Source organism: Medicago sativa, chromosome 5 (assembly GCF_051527215.1).
Source record: "Medicago sativa cultivar Bolivia chromosome 5, Bolivia_mono, whole genome shotgun sequence".
Taxonomy (NCBI): Eukaryota; Viridiplantae; Streptophyta; class Magnoliopsida; order Fabales; family Fabaceae; genus Medicago; species Medicago sativa.
The window spans coordinates 25,215,800-25,232,208 of record NC_140753.1 but is presented as its reverse complement, the minus strand read 5'-3'; the positions used below and the strand labels follow the sequence as shown (position 1 = coordinate 25,232,208).

General features: G+C 33.6%; 1 protein-coding gene and 1 pseudogene across 4 annotated transcripts; both read right to left on the bottom strand.

Annotated features, from left to right (window-relative positions):
* Nucleotides 1-1,030: 1,030 nt before the first annotated feature.
* On the bottom strand, nucleotides 1,031-6,071 carry LOC146921295 (Tetratricopeptide repeat (TPR)-like superfamily protein). 3 transcript variants are annotated; one of them, XR_015012068.1, is made up of 14 exons: nucleotides 5,930-6,071; nucleotides 5,665-5,817; nucleotides 4,648-4,746; nucleotides 3,946-4,047; nucleotides 3,668-3,811; nucleotides 3,476-3,567; nucleotides 3,274-3,400; nucleotides 3,082-3,186; nucleotides 2,873-2,979; nucleotides 2,743-2,794; nucleotides 2,132-2,214; nucleotides 1,764-1,848; nucleotides 1,623-1,687; nucleotides 1,031-1,365 (listed from the first exon to the last, which is right to left on the bottom strand). XR_015012068.1 is itself a non-coding variant. In XM_085714721.1 (14 exons), the coding sequence occupies exons 1-14, from the start codon at nucleotides 6,020-6,022 to the stop codon at nucleotides 1,276-1,278; spliced, it is 1,404 nt and encodes a 467-aa protein (XP_085570847.1). In that variant the 5' UTR covers nucleotides 6,023-6,071; the 3' UTR covers nucleotides 1,031-1,275. The 3 variants fall into 3 exon arrangements, 2 of the variants coding, with proteins under 2 accessions (XP_085570847.1, XP_085570848.1); XM_085714721.1 differs by having other exon boundaries at nucleotides 2,132-2,221; XM_085714722.1 differs by lacking the exons at nucleotides 1,031-1,365; nucleotides 1,623-1,687; nucleotides 1,764-1,848 and having other exon boundaries at nucleotides 2,128-2,214.
* A 3,208-nt stretch (nucleotides 6,072-9,279) lies between these two features.
* LOC146921294 (glutathione S-transferase U18-like) lies at nucleotides 9,280-11,059 on the bottom strand (annotated as a pseudogene). The gene is made up of 2 exons (XR_015012069.1): nucleotides 10,620-11,059; nucleotides 9,280-9,949 (listed from the first exon to the last, which is right to left on the bottom strand). The product of XR_015012069.1 is annotated as a glutathione S-transferase U18-like (transcript).
* Nucleotides 11,060-16,409: the final 5,350 nt, after the last annotated feature.

The window sequence follows — 16,409 nt, the reverse complement described above, 5'->3', positions numbered from 1 at the left end:
TATATAATCTAAAATGGTATTTTTATTTTTTGAAAAAAAAAGTCATTTGCCCGATGAGGTATACATTTTGGGTTTTATAATTAGAAGAACTTAACGCTTCGGATTATAAAATCCAAACCGAGGTAAAATTGGTAAAATGGAGGGCTTGCGAGACATTCCGGGTGGAAGGAGAAATTCTTCAATAATAATAAAAAAAAAAAGTAAATTCAAAATTGCATAAGGCTACAAAAGTGGTCCATCATCAAACAATTTGTGTACGAAATTCATAAGATAATAGACATTGATTTCCTAAACTTTCAGCTTATTGCTCTCTCTTCTTCATAGTTCAAATTATGACTTATGACTTGGCGAGTGTTTGTTTTGGCGGTGGCTTGAAACCAGACGTGTTGAGAGCAACCCTGGAATTCGTAGCTTCTTGAAATTGCGGTGAAACCGACATTGGAATGTGGACGCAGAACCAAAGAACCTATTAATTGGGGCTTGTTTCGGGATGAAACTTTTATGACATTTGAGTACCATGCTCAAGCTTGGGTATTCAAAGTCTAAGTTGAATGAATGACTTATTTAAGCTTTATACCTTCTAGCCCTCATATTAAGGCTATTCAGTTAGGGTTTCTTAGTTGAATTCATAGACTTAAATAGTGAGCTCGAATTCTATCCGGACAGGTGGTTTTCGGCCTAGTCAAGCACAAGAAAGTACCATGTGAGTATTATGAATTGGGTAAAGCACAACAAAGTCGGTTAAAAAACTCCTAGTTCAATCTGGGCTAAGCCGAAATCTTATGACCGTTCGATGCTTAATCCTGATTAAAACAAAGAAAAACAAATATGCATGATTCAAAACAACTCATTCATTTTTCTATTTTTCTCAATGTGATCTCAATCAGGTCACCATCTTAGCAGCATCAACAAAAAGACAGTTTTTACTTTCGAAGGACATCATCATTATTATACAGACTTTAGTGTGATTTTGTGAATACTTGTCACAAAATCAGTATGTAAACTCAAACAAGTTCTAAAAGTGTTCAACTGTATGAAAGCATAATTTTCATTCATGAAAAGGGAGGGGAGGGAGGCGCCTCCTAACCAACCACACCTCAACAAGCATGGCCTCATTGTCATTGTCATGACTTTGAGTTGCATTTATTTTTTATACTATGAGTTACATTCATTACATAATATATTGCAACATGCTAAGGACTCACTCCCTTTTGTTTTGGTAGCTTTATGCATTCACATTGAACCGGTTATGATTTGATTCTGTGATTAATTCTCTTAATTAAAATAAGCACTCTCGAAAACCTTAGCTTTTTCATTTGCAATTGCAGCAGCTTCTGGTCTATTTGTTAGTTTGTATCCTCTCTCCTGAAAGTAAAAAATAATGAAGCCATAATAATACTCTTTAATACGAGACGAAATTACAAAAAAAAGTAAACACTCATTTTGGTTCTTAAAAATGACAGACATTGTCGCAATGATCCTCAACAGCAAGGAAATTATTAATAATCAAAGGAAATATACCGTATCATACAGCAAAATCAAAGGAGATATATCATATCAGACAGCTAAATAGAAGTCTCTAAAACTATAATCAAATGATTAGATAATAATGCAAGACTTACCAGCAAACGCCATAAGAAAGCAGTGCCGTCTCTCTTCTTGATTCGCTTCTCAATTACTTCAATTGCTGGGATAGAATACATCATAATTGAATATGACTAATGATGGATTTGAAAAATTAGATGAAAAGTTTGAGATTTTACCCTTTATTGCGTCTCCGCTGTTCAACAACATGATGTACCAAACTTCATTGAATGCATCAACTTGTTCATCAGATGCACCGATTACCTTCACATAACCATGACTTTAGTAATTCCAAAAAAAGAAGTGAAGACAATACTGGATTTGTATTGCTGGTAGTCATAAATGCCATGCTTTCAAGTAGCGAGTACATCGACAATCGTTGGATCTAGATAGGATGGTTCAGATTTCAAACTCGGTATATTTTATAAAAAAAATCAAAACGATGTTTGCTGTAAGCACCATCTGATCTCGATCCAATGACTACCCATGTGCTAACTCGGTGAATCTTTTACTGCAACAAAATCAAAAGAAGTCTTATTAATATTACCTTGCAATCATTGCCATCAAAATTTGGACCAAGCAACTCCAGTCCATGTTTGTCGTTACCTCTTCCATATGCATAAAGTGCTTCTGCAAGCTAGGTTAACATGAAGAAATAAAGACAATAACTTTAACCAAGACAAATCAAAATTTAGTCCACTTAAATGAGTGTTGCTAATTTTAAAAATTCTATAACATTATTAGTCAAGGTATGTAGTATGTACTAATTGCTTCTCACACTCGTGCCCTGTTTGTAAAAGCATGTTAATTAAGGGCTTATCGTGTAAGTGCTTATGTATAAGCTATTTCTGTATCAAAAGTCTAATTGATTTCATATACGTTATAAGCTGTATTCATATCTATTCTACCGAAATAAGCTGAAAACAGCTTACAGACATGAGCTTATTGACATATCCTGTCATAAGCTCTCACAAACAATTTCACAAGTACTTATGTCAGTAAATAAACTCAAATAAGTTGATCCAAGCAGACCCCTCATTTTTAGTAACATTACTAGTTAAGGTTTGTATCTAACAGAGACAAATCGCTCACTAATCGATTAGGCATACTACAGTAATTGATTTTCATCTAATCACTGAAGTGGCAACTGAAGCATACCATCATTCCTATCTGCATAATTTGTTGTTTCTTTTTAGTCATCCTCGAAATCCTACAACAAGATAACATATTATCACAAATTCATACCACACTTCATCTAAAACACTTTCTGTAAATAAAACACTTCCACCTTTCTTTTAAGCCCGTAAGAAGATCTTCTGCTTTAGAAATTTTTCCGGTCTTTGCCAAAGCCCACACTGTCAATACATCAAGGTGCCACTCTAAATACCAGTTTGCCTAAACATTGGATAAATCCAATAATTGAGAGTTTAAATTAAAGCATCCTTCCAAATGAACATTTCCTTTGTTTATATATCATGCCTGTGTATCATAACTTACTTGATCGGCTAGGCGATCTGCGAGCATCTTGAGACGATCACCAAAAAACTCCAACTCATCGCGTACGCACAACCGCAGAAGTAGAGCCACAGCATTTAAGTAAACCTATTTTCAAATGAGATCAGAATTCACAACAAAGGAAAGAAAATTAAAATAAGTATTAGTTGTAACAAAGTTAATAAAATCGTGCACCTCAGGAACTGCCGCATCAGTTTTGTCTAGCTCCTTCCATATATAATTGTCATATACCTCGAGCACGCTTTGCGTTGGAGCACTTCCCTCTAAGTAACAAAGTGCATGCCACCAATTGTGTGTCAACCTGACAAATTGATAACTCTATAGCTGCTTAATAGAAAATGAGACAAAGCCATCTTCAAATGAATAAACTGCTTACATAAAAGATGAAGAACTCCACGACGAAGAACATTCTTTCATGAACTTAACAGCTTCTCTAAAACGGCACTCATACTGAAGAACATGGCATAACTGTTTAACAAAATTCAATTATTACATTAATTATTGAAGTCATACTTTATATACAAAGCTAGAATGAACATTCCAATTTTTTACAAATACATTGACCTACAGCATGTTGTGACCATCCATCTTGGTTGTTGATTTCAAATCCTCTTTTGGCAGCTTCCTCAGCTTCTCTCATCCGTCCAAGCTCCAATAACGGAAAAGCAAGCATGCCATATATGTAATTTTCTCCTTCGTTTTGCGGTAGAACCTGTGAAACTTAGAAGGATAAGGTACTCATACATTTTATTAATAAAACTGTACCTTTAAATAGGAAAAATTAATATTTGTTTGCACAAACAATAGTAGAAATGAAACAGAAATGTTGTGTAATTGAAAAGGAACCTGATTAACAAGGGATAGAGAAAGATCAGGGCAACCCATGTAGAAACACAGGATTTGTGCTCTCTTTAGAGAAGCCAAATCTCTTGGGAACTGCTTTAGAAGCTTCAAACAAAAACAAGACTTGTTAATCAAAAGAGTTTGAGTAGAAACATGGATGTATCTCAAAGCATAGAGCAAACAACTAGAGAGAGAAAAAAAACAGTGCGGTAACAAATTCATAAACTATAAAAGATCATGTAAAGTTGATCAAATACAGTTCCATTCAACACATATAATAACAAATTATCATAGTGTCCTGTTAAAATAATATGTAAATACCAACACTAAATTTATTTTCCAATAACATGTTGCCTTTTGGGATTTATTTATGGTTTTCGATTCTTTTTGATTTTACATATACTAGTCAATAAGTTCATACCAAAATATTCAGCAGTTATTATCACCTCTAAGTTTGTGTGCATTCCAGGAATTGTTTTTAGCACTGCATCTATAGCATAAAACCATGAATAACAAACTTGGATGCCTAAAGCATGTAGTTTTGGGTTTGATCTCAAGATTCATGTGTATGGAACAAATATCTTTGCAAAGAAAAACTTGCAATTCATATGAACCTTTTTGTTCATAGATTTCTCTCTTCAATGCATAAAAAATAACTCCATATACTTTCTGTTTATTATTTAAGTGCTAAGCTCAGTCACTCACCTTGTAATGAAACTCAACAGCTACATCATCGTCTCTGTCTTCCGACATCAAATAACTGATGGCATCGAAAACTAGTTTCTCGTACAAGGTTGCATGTTCCTGTAATATCAAAACACTTATCATGTATAAATTTTCTCTAATTGTAGTTTTTTTTTTCTCTATTTTCTCAAATTTATGATTTTAGTCCTCAATTTTAGTCCCCGCACTTATTATTTATTTGGAAATTCCGTCCCTACTCTTTCTTAATTGCAATTTTGATTCGCAAAATTGGTGATTTTGGTAAACTAAGGGACCAAAAGCACAAAAAAATCTACAATTTTAGAGATAAAAAATGCAATTAAATGAATGATGGAACGACTTTCAAAAAAATAATAAGACCCTGTTTGGTAAAAAAAAAATAGTGGATAGTTGGTTGAATTCGTAGTGTTTGGTAAAATTAGCGGTTGAACTACCTTGTAAATATGAAATAACATACAAAAGATATGTTTAATTAATATTTAATCATTATCAATTTAGATATCATGAGTAAATTAAGAGAAAAAATGATAAGCTATAAGCTACTTATAAAGTAGTAAAAATAAGCTATAAGTTTGTGAGAAAATGACTATATGATCTAATAAGCTATAAGCCACGGGAACCATTTGGGTTAGCCTGGGGATGTCGGTTTGGGACCTTGGAGTGTGCTTCTTTCAATGTCTCTCGGATTTGATTCCTCTGGGTGCCAATTTCGGTGGGTTAATCCATACGGAGCTTTGCTCTGGTTTAAAATGGCCTCCCGCAAGTGGACCGTGGGATTGAACCCCTCGGATTAGTCGGTCCATGTGACGGATACTGAGTTTTTTTTTTAAATTACTATAACTACAGGCTGTAAGTTTATTTTTTTGTGAAATCAGACTATAAGTTATAAGTTAGCTTAATGCGTTTGTCAAAAAGAGACCCTAACTTGATGGAAAATAAAAAAGGGATTACAATTAAACATAAGCATTTTGAATGAAGTAAATGAGAGATTTCACTTACAAGGTGGGACTTAGCAGCATTAAGCAAAGAGGCAGCTCTTGAAGAATCAGAAGAGTTAATAAAATGAGCTGCTAAGGTGTTAGCTAACACACAGTACTTATCATGAACCACTGCTTCCATAATCACACATCTCTCTCTACCATAACTAAGAACCTTCATTGAAAACATCGAAAGAGTTATTATCATATGAACAAAACAAACACAAAAACAAAAGAAAACAAAAAAAAAAAACATTGATATGATAAGGGATCATATGTTGTGAAACCTGTTGGTAATAGGAGTTGATGACTGAAATGCAGAGTTGAGATGAAGTTGTAACCTCGTATCCACAGTCGTTTAATTTGATCCTTCCTTCCATATTGTTCTTCACTCCTTCTTTGGTTTTTGCTATGTCTTCTTATGTTTTCCATGTAACTGGATCGTGTAGGAACCTTTAACATCAATCCTCGTCACTTCCTCTGTCTCTTTCTACGTACGTGTCAATTTTACAATGTTTTTGTTTTTTACCAATACAAAATGGAAAATGTTAACGAGGGTTCCGGGGCAAGGTAAAAGAAGAAAGTGAAAGTAAAAAAACACTTTTTAATCTTTTAATGTATTGATTACACAACTTTCGAAACACATATTACTACATTTATTTCCTTAACCAATTCTCCGAAGGCACTAGTTAACAAGACCCATACAGAATTTGTTCTTGGAGTGGAGTGTTTGAGAAGTGAAAGATAAGTGACAACAAATGTGGAAAGAGAAGACAAGTGAGAAATTGATGATTGTACTACCTTTCACAATATTTGTCACATTTGAAAAATAATTTTATTTCAATTACTTGTTATTTTAAGTTTTAATGCAACATTAATTAATGATTTGTCAATAATTCTCTTACTTATTTATTATAGAGAGAAATAATAAATTGTTAAGGGTATTATAAAAAAAGCACACAGAATTTCATCAAAAATAAAAAAAAAATTATTTGATTTTTTGGTACGTGTAAATTCCTCAAAAGCGACAAGTATTGTGAAACGGATGTAGTACTTTTTAGATGAAAGAAATGTTAATTATTGTTTTTGAATAAAAATGTTAATTATTGTTGAAATTAAGTATATGTGTTTAAATCTAAATCAATTTAAATTAAAATTGTAAATAAATTCAAAAAAAAGTTAAAAACTATACAAAATTGACTATTATTGGATGTCATTTTATGAAAACCGTTCGGATTGAATTGAATTTTGATTGATTTTGGATGTCCCTATATTTTAGATTAATTTAATATATTATGTTACAATTTCATGTTTCAAAGATAATTAATCATTTTTTAAAGAAGTATAATCAATCATTGTTATTCCGTACTATTAATTTTAAATAAATCATATATTATATTTTGTATCAAACATATATCAACTACCAAAATCAATTGTTCCAATCCCCATCACTCATTACTGTGCACAAAATAGAAGAGTTGTGTTATTTGAACGTCCATTCATATGACAATTTTTGAGACATTCAAAATTTTACAAAGAAAATGAGGTATTAGCACAAAAACTAAAGTAATAGAAAGAGAGAGAAAGAAAAACATAATATAAGTATGAGAGAAAAATTATGACAAAAGTTGTCAAAAAAAAGTTCTTCAAATATCATTTCGAAATAGAAATATTGGGAGCAGGGACGGACCCACTTGAAGCTGTATGTGGGCCTTGTCCCTCACTTAGTTAAGAATATATTTTTTTAAGGGAAATGTTAACAAGTGCTCCCGGGGCACTCTTTAAGACCTTTAAAAGGTAACTTTTTTTCGAAATTTTTTGTAATCAATGCATTGGAAATTGAAACATTTGACTTTTTTTATGGAATAATTTCTCCTTTTGGAATGCTTAAAGAGTGCCCCAGGGGCACTCGTTAACAAGACCCTTTTTTTAAATACTAGTACATGTGTGGTAGTGACATAGTATTTGAGTGGTAGAGGTTTTGAAATACTGCCTAATACACTGGAAATGCCTACATCATAACACAATTGTATTTTTGGTCAACATAAAACAATGTCATTGTCAATTGGGCTTAAGAAAGAATATTGAGGAGTGGCACTCATAAAATAGAAATTCATGAGACTTAATTTAGAGTAGTATTATTAGCCTTTGAATTTTAAAAAACAAAAGGTAGAGATTTGGTGTTAAAGTTTAATTTGACATTCGGTGTCAACTTTTATTAGCTTGTCTGTGTTTTATTGTATCTATATTTAGATTTGAAAAGAATTTTAACAAGAGAAGTTTAACTAAAATACACAAATAGTTTTCAAATTTCCTATACTTAGTTTGGAGTTTGAATTAAAATTTAAGTTTGAAAAAAAAAATTAGTTGTTAAAGGTAAATTTATCAAGAAAAAAAGATCCAACCAAAAAATAGTTAAGCGTTAATTAACTTTTTTTTTAGGGTTTAAGCGTTAATTAACTATAGAATTGCTTTATATATATATATATATATATATATATATATATATATATATATATATATATATATATATATATATATATATATGGGTTATGTTACAAGCCACCCTTTGGTGGTGTCTTTTATCAAGTCACACCTCAAGGTGTGATTTTCACTTTTTAGCTATAACTTTGATAAAAGACACCTTCATAAAAAGTAGTTGGTGTCTTTTAACAAATGCTCATAGAGTAACTTGATAAAAGACACCTTCATAAAAGGTGTCTTCTATCATAACCCTATATATATATATATGGCCTACACTGCTTAAAATTCCTGGGTCCGTCCCTGATTGGGAGATATCTTCTTGCCTAATACCCCTGTTGGAGCAAAACTCATCAGAATGTTGCCCATTAATAAGAACAAAGAAAGAAGCAGAATCAATGCAAAACATAATAATATCAATGGTTTATTTTATTTTTTTGAAAACCCATAGCAGCAAGAGTTCTAGAGATAAAGCTCAATTCCAAACTATCATAAGCCTTAGCAATGTCCAGCTTAATCCCTACATAGCCATTTTTACCAAGCTTGTTAATGTAATGAAAAGCTTCAAAAGCAAGCAGAGTATAATTAGAGATTAATCTACCAGGAAGAGAGCACTATGGTAATCATTGATAATACTGGACAAAAATAAATAAAAATCAATCCCGTTGGCAATGGTTTTTGTAACGATTTTGAGAATCACATTACACAAACTAATAGGTCTGTAATCAGAAGGGGTAGTAGGATTATCTTTTTAGGACAAATGTAAGTGTGATTAATAGGACTAGGACTACCTTCATGATTAAGAATATTAAGAACATAAATTAGAACATCCTCACCAATTATTTTCCAGTAAGTTTGGTAGAATAAAGGAGAGACCCCATTGAGCCAGGAGCTGAATTCTAGACTTCAGCTGAGGATTTTTGAGTTAGTAGTCTGATCATTTTTTGGTTTATTATGAACATATACTAAACATATGTAACCATGTATTTGACCATCAAAATAATTTTGTTGTTCTGTTACGTGTCAAAATGTGTATTCATGACGATTTTTTCGTGGTTGCTCTCGGCCGTTGAGGGGAACAGGAAAAGGGTTGGGGCGATGAACTAGGTTCATATGGTTCTAAGTTGAAGTAATTAACATTGTGAACTTTTGATACTGCAACAAAATCCAGTAGATTGTGGTCATTGAACCAGTACCACAAATGTAATATGGTTGCGGATCACAATTTAAAACTATATATTATATATCCGTGCATCACTAAGCAAGTAGTTTATATGATAACCCACCAAAACAAGTATAAACAAAACAATAAAAGACTCCAAAATTTTTAAAAAAATACATAGAATATGCTAGACATACATGTCTTAATTTATATTTTATTCCAATCTTGAAGACAAGTCAATCACAAATACTATTGAAGACCTTCATATTTTGAAACATTTCCCAATTACTTTGGAGTAGAAGCAACCATTCTTTGCACAAAACCCTTAGCAAACTCCACAAGTTTATCAGTTTCTGGTAGAACTCCCTTCACAGAAGGATCAGCAGCAAAAGCTTCAGCCCATTTCACCAAAGCTGGAGTCTTTGTTTCATCAAGCACCTTCTTTCCTGTCATTTTCTCAGTGACCCTCAACCAACTCAAATAGGACCCAAAAGCAATATCAATATATAAATCCAATTTTCTCTCCTCCAAAAAAGACATTTCCTTCACTATACTTGTTGATCACATCTTCCAACCTCACAAGCACTTCTTCCATTTGCTCAAAATATGCCTTCTTTGACTCGTCATCTTTAGCAATCAAACCATTTCGTGAGGAATTATACCACTACTCTCCCAATTGAAACCAAAAACAATGACAAACAACATGATTCAATAGGAAGAAGGTGAAGTATATATGAATATCTCATGTTAAAATTTCATCATATACTTTTAGTTATTGAGAAATGATTTTTTCACACAAACATGTGTACAAACACTAAATTAATATTTATACGGCTTCTAAGTTTTAAACTCTCTCTCACACACACTGTTTAAGTCATTTGGACTCGCTATAGGACTAGTTCTTGTTTTACTAGGGTTGGACTACTCTTAAATTGACGACTCTAGAAATATATTATGAGATATTTTTTTAGAAAAGCGTCATCTTGTAAATTCTTTCAACACCATGTTAGCAGGTTTTAAAAGTTCTAACTATATGTATATGGACTCAGATTCTCTCCCATGGCTGAGCTTTGTAAAAAAAGAAGTTATTTGTAAACAAGTGCTACAATTCATTGTGTGCTATGTTGTCCTGATTAAAAAAACATTGTGCATTGTGGGGAGATGATCTAATTCCATCATATCTCTAACCATCATGGTATATGATTTTTTTTCGATAGTGATGCTTGGTGAAATTTTTGTAATTATTTTTCTCATAAAAATTACTCAAAGACATGGACAGGAGCAAAAGATTAAAATCTTATAAAGGTTAGTAAAAATCAATAAGCTAGAAATACCTTGTCATCAATGTAGGCAACCCAAAATTTCGCAATGGCTCGATCATAAGCATTTGAAGGAAGAAGGATTGAAGAAGTACCATTATTTTTCCAAACTTCATCAATATATTCAACTATGATTGCAGATTCACAAATGGCTTTATCTCCATGAATGAGAACTGGAATTTTTTTGTACACAGGATTTGACTGAAGAAGCAAGTCACTTTTGGGATTCATGGTTTCTACAATGTTCTCATAATCCAATCCTTTGATGTTAAGGGCAATTTTTACTCTTAATACAAATGGACTGAACGGAGCACCCAAAAGCTTCAAGTCATTTGTAGCCATTGTTAAGGGAAATTCTAGTTCTAGCCTTCAAGTAACTTTTGCATGTATTGAGTGGAAAAAAGAAGTTGAGAGAGACAACAGATCTATGGTATGGAAATAGAATTAACTACCAAGTACCAACAACTATTATGGCACACAATAAATTAGGCCAGACTGTATTGTCAATTCAATATTGAAAGCAAGCATGAAGGGGCATCTATCTACCATACCATAATGACTACATACCTATGAGCCATCTTACCCTAAAATTGGAGAAGTATCCGTATAGGTACATATTAGATATCGATACTCTGTCTATGAATATGCAGCGGCAATATTCTGGACATTTAATTTTGTGAAGTTGGAAATTAAATGACATAGAGGAAGAGAAATACACACACAAACAATTTTCCTTGCTAGTCTAGTCCCCACTGTGCTGTGAGATTTTTCAACATGTAGTTCGGTTTTAACTATGCCTTTTCTTAGATCACTTATGGATCTATACAATTTTTTCCTTTTTACCTCTTTTGACTACACACTAGTCTTTACTTAACTAGCTTTTACAATTTTCAATCTCTAACTAATACACTTAGTGATTCTTGAAGCATTTTGCTATTGCTTTCGATTTGTTTTTGTAAGCTTTTGCAATTTTGATTCGCATAATGAGAAACTCTCGAGTTAATGAAAGAGTTTAAAGCTTTCTTGATATCTTACAATCAAGTGAGAGAGGTTTTTTGCTCAATGACTCAATGTCCTTGCTTCTTTGAATACCCTTGAATTTATAGATGAAAGAAGTCCTTGGTGATGTAATTTTTATATGCTCGTAAGGGCAATGTTGGAAGAGAAAAGTTATCGACTCATTTAAATGGATTACTCGTTATGAATTGCTAGATGAATGTTCTGATGTGTTTGAGAACGTTATAAAAATAAAATGCACGACAACTTGATATTGTGTGATGTCATTATCAGAAATAATAGGATCGAATAGATGTAGATTAGCATCATAGGAGAAGTATGATTGATAGGAGGAAACATAGGGAAAACCCTTAGAATTCATTATGAATTGTATTGAAAAAGATTACATGAATGAGTACATGGTTGGTCCTTTTATAGACCTAACTACTTGTAACTAACTATAGTTCTCTATAACTAACTTTTAACCAATTCTAACTACCTTTACTAACTCTAGTTATCTCAACATCCCCCCTCAAACTCAAGGTAAGAGAATTCTTATTTGAGTTTGAAATACAAATCCCAAAGTGAATAATGTTGTAACTAAAACCAAGGGGGTACACTTAGTAAACACAAACAGAAAGAGCTAATGAAAGAGGAGTAACCCAATCCCAATGCAAAATCCAGGTTCTTCACTTGAACATCTGAACCAGCTTATGCAACACCACATCTGAACCTCATGTGAACCAGCTTATACAGAAACCCAGCCAGCACCTTCTTGAAACCAACCTGTGCAAAACCGCATCTGAACCAGCTTATGCATATCATTCTTCCAACTTGATGTAAACACACTTTTGAACCAAGAACAACTTTTCCAAAATAAGAATCTGCAAACACGCTTGTCGGAAAATGCTTTTTCAAACGCGCTTCTACAATGCTCTATCTAGAAACGTGGCTATGCAAAGTGTTTCTGCAACACGATTCGACAGGAACGATTTTGAAACATGATATTGCAAATTAATTCTGAAAAGGAGATTCTAAACCCAAACACAGAAACACACAAAACATATTAGATTTCCCAAACACAGCTTGAATAGCTTTCCCAAAAACGCACTTTTTCTGTGGATTCTCATATGATTCTGAGTCGTAATCAATCCACTCACTTTCATTGATTCTGGTGTTTGATTCTGGTGTTACAATGTATGAAGATGAAACACATATGCCTCCAGGATCAAAGACAAAATACGATGATTTGAAAGAATGATAGCTCAGAGGTAGTATCATCGCAGAGAACAAGAGATGGAATGCCGCTGCAAACACAGTCGACAGAAACAAAGAAGATCGGAATGAATTTGTTCCACCAGGATCAAATACAAATGCAGAACCATCATCTCGAAACAGACGCAACAGCGAACACAATCGATTGCCATTGGAATCGAGCACGAAAATACTAACAGAAACAGATGAAAAGCAAACTGAACTTGACAGAGGTGAGGGCATTGAATCGCAAAAATTACCACCGGGATCGAATACTTTGATGTGGACGCAGCTGAGACTGTAGAAGAAATTGACGCATTTCGGCGGAGTTGTGGTTGTTGCCGAAACCAACTTCTCAAACTCGAAGAGTGAAAACCGAATCAAACTTGGAGTTGGAAACAAGAACGCAGTGGTTCTTGAATCAATGATTTTGTCAATCTTGATCGAACTGTTCACAGTGACATCGGAAAACAATTGAGGAAGATCAAAGCAATTCTTGCACTCCATGATTCCAGATTCAAGAATTGAATCTTGCTGCTTTGAGAAGTTAGGGAAGAGATAAGTTGTCTTCTTCATCATCTGCGAAACACGGCCATTCTCCATAGCTTCTTGGAATGGTGATGCTTGACGTAGAGATTCAGATGAGCAATCTTCATCTTCGCCTAGAACTTCATCATCACGGTCAGAAACAAGTTCTCTGTCTTCATCTTCGTAAGCCAAATCTTGATCTTCATGATCACTATAGATTGATGCGCAACGGTATTGCTCTGATACCATATCAGAAATAATAGGATCGAATAGTTGTAGATTAGCTTCATAGGAGAAGTATGATTGATAGGAAGAAACATAGGGAAAACCCTTAGAATTCATTATGAATTGTATTGAAAAAGATTACATGAATGAGTACATGGTTGGTCCTTTTATAGACCTAACTACTTGTAACTAACTATAGTTCTCTATAACTAACTTTTAACCAATTCTAACTAACTTTACTAACTCTAGTTATCTCAACAGTCATATTACATTATTTTCAACATATTTTTTAGTCATTTTAGTTATGATTTTACCCAAATTAGAAGAATTCTAGAACAATCGCCTATGATTTAAGGGACATATTTTAATGGTCTCATATTGAGTCATCTAATTATAGTTTTCCCGAAACCAAGCAATTTTTAGGCGTTTTTGATGTAATTCACTGCAAAATCATGTAACTCGGCAAAGCAAAGTACCTCATGAAGAGTTAGGAAGACAAAGGGTGAGGATTCAAAAAGCCTCTAAAGATATTGCAAAGTAGATAAATTCTATTCTAAATCCCCAGACAAGTTTCAACGAAAAAACCACTAGAAAATATGAAGAAACAGAAGAAAAAAATGCATTGGAAGAAGATGTTGCGCACCCCGGGTGTGAAAACAGTGTTGAAATTGCATTGTTTAAGGCACCACGAGCAAGATGCCTAGGCCTACGTGTGGGGCGCGTGCGCACACGTGAAAAAGCAACATTTTGTTGTTTTCTGATAACAGTTTTGGGGAAAAAGCCCAGTTTTTTTAGCCCAAACCCACTGGAAAATTAGCATATAAATACAACTCTTCTCATTTACAATTATTCATTTAGAACAGAGAGGCTCAAGAGGAAGGAAAGATCTAGGAGCATCAAGGGAGGAGTCTCTCCTCAACCTTCTTCTCTCTATAACATGTTTTATTTCTTTTGTAATTTGTCTTTAGTTACCATGAGTAAGATTCTATAAGACGAAACTTTATTTGTTCGTTGGACCAATTTAATTCATGTATGTTATTTAGTTATTTTATGCGTTCTATTTTATTTTTATTTGCAAAAGTCTTAATGCCTGAATGAAGCCATACAAAATATGACATACGTAGGGAATCTAATTGAATATAGAAACATGTGGCGCCGATGATATTGCCTGAGTCGTTGTCCCTGGTCATCTTTTATGAATGTTGCATTATAAACTCTATTCTTTCCCCTTGGTAAGGTAGATGAGATAGGGATACCCGTATGTAAAACTATTAAGGTAAGAAAGGGTTTGTGATGTACTTCTAAGATTCATAGACAAAGTTGAAACTTTTTTATGACAATTTAGGAATCTCAATTATTTTATGTTTTAATTACCTCTGAGAGAGTAAAGCCCGATAGTAACAACCTTACGTATTGCATAAAGGACCCCATAGGATTGACGACCCTACGTCCTTAGAGCATGTATAACCTTATTGTGATTATTGGGTGCAACTTAATAGCTAGAGGGACGTAACGATCCCACAAACTCACCACTTAAATAGAAACCTTATATAATAACTGAAATTGCTTGTGTTTAATCCAACAAGGAAATAGAAGGGATTCAAAGAATCTTATCCGCAGCTAAAATTCTGTAACCAAACCCGGTTATTAAATCACTACTGCTATGCGCAATCAAATCAAACTTTCTAATTCCCCCTAATTTACTCGTTTTTATTTATATGTTTTAATTTTATTTTTTAAGAAGTATGCTTAACTTGTTGCATTAAATTTATCAACATCTATAGGTATGCTTAACTTGCCTGACAACATTGAGGCACATATTGAAGGTGAGAAAAACACAAGAAGGGGGGTTGAATTGTGTTTTTGGAAAATTCTTCTTTTCTCCTAAAAACTGAACACACTGATCAGAAGCTAAGTGAAACAGCTTCTGAAGTGATAAATAGAATCTGAACACAGCGGAATAAAACAGAGAGAAAGAGAAGAAGAAAGACACAAAGCAATTATACTGGTTCCTTCCACAATCCGGAAGTAGTCCAGTCCCCCTTGCACTTCCAAGGAGATTTCACTAGAATGTAATATCTGATTACAATTGCTCAAGCACACAGCAAGAGATTTCCTTTGCTCAAGCACACTTCGCAAGAGTCTTCCTATGCTCAAGAACACAATCAAGAGACTTCTATGCTCAAGCACAACTGCAAGAGACTTCTAAACAAACAAGATTACAAAGAATAATGTTTAAGATTGAACACATGATATACAATCAGAGGTGCTCACAATACAATCAGATACAGATTCTAAGACTTAAGAATTTCTAAGACTAGAACATTGAGAAACAGAAATTCTAAGTGAATGCAGAACAATTTCAGCAGAGGGTTGGCACTTGTAAAAATGTTGAGAGTCTTTTGTTCAGCATTGCCAAAATTCTAAGTCTTCACTCCTTTATATAGAGGTGTGAAAGAGACGTTGTGAAATTGCCAGCACATCAAAGAGTCATTGTTGAAGCTTGATCTTTCACCAATGATCTTTTGCCTGATTTGGTTGTTGTCCTATGAAGAACCAATTTGAAATCCATTCCCATTGTGAAGGAACATCTTTGCAGGCATAACTGTTATTCTGGAGTTGTTTTCTTGTCTTGTAGCGTGGACACAAAACAGAGTAGTGGAGAAGGTGGTTGTACAGTTCGTACAAAGTACAATGTCAACGCTTTTTGAAGATAAGCTTCCAAATCCTTCAAATCTTCACCAAAGTGACCGTTGCAAGGTTCCACTAGCCTTCTGCAATGTTTTTGAATCCAATAGACAG

Bases quoted from the DNA above. Each gene is read 5' to 3' on its own strand.
- LOC146921295 (XM_085714721.1), bottom strand. From the start codon at position 6,022: ATGGAAGGAAGGATCAAATTAAACGACTGTGGATACGAGGTTACAACT. The intron at 5,818-5,929 runs GTTTCACAACAT...TTTTCAATGAAG, and splicing joins TCAACTCCTATTACCAACAG to GTTCTTAGTTATGGTAGAGA. The intron at 4,048-4,647 runs GTGAGTGACTGA...TTTTGTTTGAAG, and splicing joins CTGTTGAGTTTCATTACAAG to CTTCTAAAGCAGTTCCCAAG.